This window comes from Drosophila erecta, unplaced genomic scaffold (genome assembly GCF_003286155.1).
Source record: "Drosophila erecta strain 14021-0224.00,06,07 unplaced genomic scaffold, DereRS2 tig00000000-arrow-pilon, whole genome shotgun sequence".
NCBI lineage: Eukaryota > Metazoa > Arthropoda > Insecta > Diptera > Drosophilidae > Drosophila > Drosophila erecta.
In genome coordinates, this window is record NW_020825194.1 from 1483205 (window position 1) to 1487444 (window position 4240).

The window sequence follows — 4240 nt, forward strand, 5'->3', positions numbered from 1 at the left end:
TCGATAGTCGAAGTGCATCCTTGGACCCGCGGGATTTGTCTCGAGTTTCAGTGCTCTCCTGCATTTCCATCTCCGGCTTCCCTGACTGACAACTGTCGGTTTTCCATCTCGGGGCACCGACACTGAAAAGTGTGACGATTTATTTGTCATGTGGCGCGGGGTGCCGAAATCAATTGGTTTTGTGCCCGGCAGATGCCTTAGATCTGCGACACGGGCATTGACAACTTCAACTGGACCCCATTTGTCTCGGATTCGACTGCCTTAGTCGCTGGTCTCAAATTCCAGGCTGACTAGTGCTTGTCAGCGTTGCTAAATGAGTTTCCATAATGGTCTAGTTGCCTATTCTAAAACAATTAATTATACTCTATATTCCCCGACATTTGCTGCCTGGTGATAACACTTAGTTCCCTGCTGTTGATAAGCGCTATTTTGGTACTCACCATTTTGAAATCTGTATTTGCTCTGTACCCTAACTATTGGGCTTATTCTGCCATTAATTAACTTGAAATTTGCTTATCCTAACCTTCTTGATTGCTTTATAAAAAGTTAAATGTAAAAACATTTTAGTAGGCATTTCCCTTGCATAGTCCATTTGGAATATTTCCAAATATTCACGAAGCATTGGCATGCTCCGTTTTCTAGGGTATGGCTGTCTATCACCACAATCCAATCGACTCTAGCTGCTGCGTGCATTCCAAGTCCGACTTTCGATTCACCATGTTGCGTTTGAGCTCGCTCCTGACTATCGCCTTTGCGGTGGCGTTGTCATCCGTATCCGTCCTCTCAGAGATAGTCAACTTTCAGACGTGCGACGATAGTGTGGACACCTGCTCGATCAATCAGGTGCGGGTGACGCCCTGTCCGGAGGCCAATGCCAATGCCGCATGCCGCATCCGCCGGAGGCACAGCTTCACGATGAGCTTCGACTTCACGCCCCACTTCGATGCCGATACCCTGAAGGCCAGCTTGGGTTGGGCCAAGAGCGACAACGTGGAGCTGCCCCTACTCTCCATGGACCGGGAGGCCTGCAAGTACACCACCTGCCCCGTGAGGTCCGGAGTCACCCAGACGTACACCAACACCATGCTCGCCGATGCCAGGTTCCCGCTGAGTCCCTACACGATCCGTTGGGCTCTGAAGGATCCGGTTTCGCAGAAACGCTGCTGCTTCACCATCGACATCAAGGTGGTGCGCTAGGAAGGTGCTCTGTATTGGGTGCTCCACTAAATAGCTGGACTGCATTTAAACGATTTACGATATTAAAGTGTTTTAGAAGTGGCCGATACACAAATTAGTTTGCTTGGCGGTCCTCTATGGGCTTGAATTTCTTGCTGGCTAGTGTAATAAGCAGCACCGGCTCCTTGTCTGTAAGGCATCCGCGGTATACCCATTACTTGGACTCATTTCACCTTGAATGTGTCAGGCCGATGAGACTGAACAGGGGAATGCTGCTGATAAGAGTTTAGATTCTGATATGACTAATTAGTTAGGGTATTCCAAGGGTAACATACTTTAGTAGTGTTGAACGAATTTCTTTTACTTGAAAATTTCGAATATAAATACTCGAATTACTAAACTGTTGAAACAGCCATATTTTTTTTTTAATAATCCCCAAAACGGGGATTACGTATTTGATCAGAATTTTATAAAGATTTCAAATGCCGTACAGCTCTAAGTACATTCCGATAAGGCGCTCGAATCTAATCAGCTGATGCACGCTTGTGGCCGCAGATGTGACCCAGTTCACGGGGTCAAACGGGTACGGAGATAAGCCCGGCTTTGATTCGAAGTCCGTAGTAGAAGTGCCTGCATTCCGTGTCTGGTTTTCGATCCATCATGTTGCGTCTTCGCTCGCCGCAGGCTGTCGCCTTCGCCTTCGCCATCGTCCTAATCTCGGCATCCGCTTCCGCCGAGGTGGTCAACTTCGAGCCCTGTGCGGACAGTGTGGACACCTGTACGATCCAGCAGGTGAGGGTTTCGCCCTGCCCCGAGGCCAATGCCAATGCCGCATGCCACATCCGGCGCAAGCGCAACAGCGAGATGAGCTTCGACTTCACGCCCAACTTCGATGCCGACACCCTGAAGGCCAGCTTGGGTTGGGCCAAGAGCGAGAACGTGGAGCTGCCCCTCGTCACCTTGGACCGGGAGGCCTGCAAGTACACCACCTGCCCCGTGAGATCCGGAGTCACCCAGACGTACACCACCCTGGTGCCCATCGAATCCAAGTTCCCCCTGAGTCCCTACACCATCCGTTGGGCCCTGAAGGACCCCGTCTCCCAGAAGCGCTGCTGCTTCACCATCGACATCAAGGTGGTGCGCTGATCGATTTGAGTTTGGCATAACTCGCTGCAGTTGTGCCATCGCATGTGCACTGAATTGAATGGTGAAATGAACCCTTTCTCCCAAATACAGTAAATTATCGTGACGTTTAAATGCTGCACTAGTTTCGCTACTTTCTTGAAATAAACATTTCTTATTTGGTATATTTGATAGTCGCTGCTCCCCTGACTGTTGTGAATATATTTATTTTCCGCTAACGATTTGGTGCGTTCTTTAATTATTTGTGAGCCGTATTACGGCCCACTGGGGAAAACCTCAGGGAATATAGATATTTACTCCAATAATCATCAACCTGCTGGCGACTAATTTGAAGCCCCCGGACCCCTCGGGCAGAAGGAAAATGTATAAAACTTTGATTGAACTTTTGGGTGCCATTAAAAAGCCTCCCCGCCCTCGGCATCTTTCCTCCACGGGTCTTATCAGCGTCGTCAAACAATTAAAAATTGAGCACTTAAGTTGTGGTCATAAAATCATTTGTTTTTCCCTTATTTTCCTCTCATTTTTTCCTGCGTTTTATTGTTTTTCTGTTCACATTTTTCAGTGGTGGAAATTCAAATAGAAAATCACTTTTTGCTACTCAGCGTTTTCATAGGGGAGTACGGTGCCTCGCTTTGCTGGGGATTTGCATACCAGGTTTTGGATAAAATAGTGCAACTCCTACTGTATTCACTGCTAAATGTTCCTAATGGGTATCCTTTAGTCCGCAAATCACAGCCCACAGCTTACTGTTTACCTAAACGAAAACGAATCGGTATGAAGTCTGATAGGCCTGACCCCAAGAAACCCAAAAAAGCAAGGCAATAATAACACAAACAACGACAGACACTTGAGCAAATAATAATAACAACGAGAGTAATCACAGAAGGGACTTCAAGAACACATTGTTACTCAATTTGGATGCAGAGCGGCATCAATTTGGAATCAAATTCAGATTTTGGCATTCGCCTCGCCGTATTTTTTACTCAGCACATAGGGAGTTTTCGTCAGTTCCGAGATGATCTCGCATTTGACTTGCTCGAAACAAGGTGACGCATCCACATAGACTACTTCCCTCCGCTGGCTTAGGTAGGTATTTAGAGCAGGTTCGCTTTTCCGGAACTGGGCCATCTGACGGTCCAGAAAACTGATGTGGGCTTGAGGTCCTGGCGAGTAGCTATTGAGCAGGATTCTCATGCGAGCCATACGCTCGTCGACTTGCAGGAAGACAAATCGATTCGGGGGCACAGTGAAGCCCTCGAAGAGCTCCTCAGCCTCGCACTTATTGTTGGGGTAATTGATCAGCATCCAACCCCTGTGAAGGGCGTCCTCCTGGAGGAGTCTGTTCTGGATGAGATTCCCCACAGCCTGCGACCGTCTGTAGACACAATCCTTTTCAATGGCTTCCTGCAGCAGTCTGGAGTGCTCATCCTGGTCTTGTTTGTTGATGCTGTGATAGGCCAGGACATCGGCATCCAGTACCAGCAGGTTCCAGCGCTGAGCTAGCACATGTGCCAAGGACCTTCGCCCTGATCCTGGCCTGCCGTGCAGCACTATTCGGTGGTAGAAGTTCCTGGGCAGCTGGTAGAAATCGCCCCTTACTCCCCGATGGAAGGCGTCCATCGATTTGGTGTATATCTCCACGCCGATCCTGGTTATATTTTCGCCCATCCATCGTCGCACATCCGTCACTCCATCCGCCACGGAAATCTCGGCCAGCAGACGACTCATCACCTCCATCAGCTTGTGCTTTTCCATGTAGTACATAAGTGCGGCACTGTACTCCACCAGCATGGATCGATCGAAATTGGTGGGCGAGGACATGTCGCTAACTGGGCTTTGGGTGCGTTATTTGGATGTGTTTTTTAATAAATTTTTGCAACTTTATGTAAGGTAATTCAAAAGTGAACACAATATGTGTGAG

The 4240-nt window shown here is 48.3% G+C and overlaps 3 protein-coding genes across 3 annotated transcripts; 2 read left to right on the top strand and 1 right to left on the bottom strand.

The window, feature by feature from the left end:
* Nucleotides 1-667: 667 nt before the first annotated feature.
* LOC6555144 (MD-2-related lipid-recognition protein) lies at nucleotides 668-1285 on the top strand. Its single transcript, XM_001981119.3, has one exon. The coding sequence runs from the start codon at nucleotides 718-720 to the stop codon at nucleotides 1195-1197; it is 480 nt and encodes a 159-aa protein (XP_001981155.2). The 5' UTR covers nucleotides 668-717; the 3' UTR covers nucleotides 1198-1285.
* A 489-nt stretch (nucleotides 1286-1774) lies between these two features.
* LOC6555145 (MD-2-related lipid-recognition protein) lies at nucleotides 1775-2540 on the top strand. Its single transcript, XM_001981120.3, has one exon. It carries the CDS (start codon nucleotides 1837-1839, stop codon nucleotides 2320-2322), a length of 486 nt encoding a protein of 161 aa, XP_001981156.1. The 5' UTR covers nucleotides 1775-1836; the 3' UTR covers nucleotides 2323-2540.
* A 621-nt stretch (nucleotides 2541-3161) lies between these two features.
* LOC6555146 lies at nucleotides 3162-4240 on the bottom strand. Its single transcript, XM_001981121.3, has one exon. It carries the CDS (start codon nucleotides 4138-4140, stop codon nucleotides 3268-3270), a length of 873 nt encoding a protein of 290 aa, XP_001981157.1. The 5' UTR covers nucleotides 4141-4240; the 3' UTR covers nucleotides 3162-3267.

What these genes read in the sequence shown, in the direction of transcription:
- LOC6555144 (XM_001981119.3), top strand. Translation starts at nt 718, where the DNA reads ATGTTGCGTTTGAGCTCGCTCCTGACTATCGCCTTTGCGGTGGCGTTG.
- LOC6555145 (XM_001981120.3), top strand. Translation starts at nt 1,837, where the DNA reads ATGTTGCGTCTTCGCTCGCCGCAGGCTGTCGCCTTCGCCTTCGCCATC.
- LOC6555146 (XM_001981121.3), bottom strand. Translation starts at nt 4,140, where the DNA reads ATGTCCTCGCCCACCAATTTCGATCGATCCATGCTGGTGGAGTACAGT.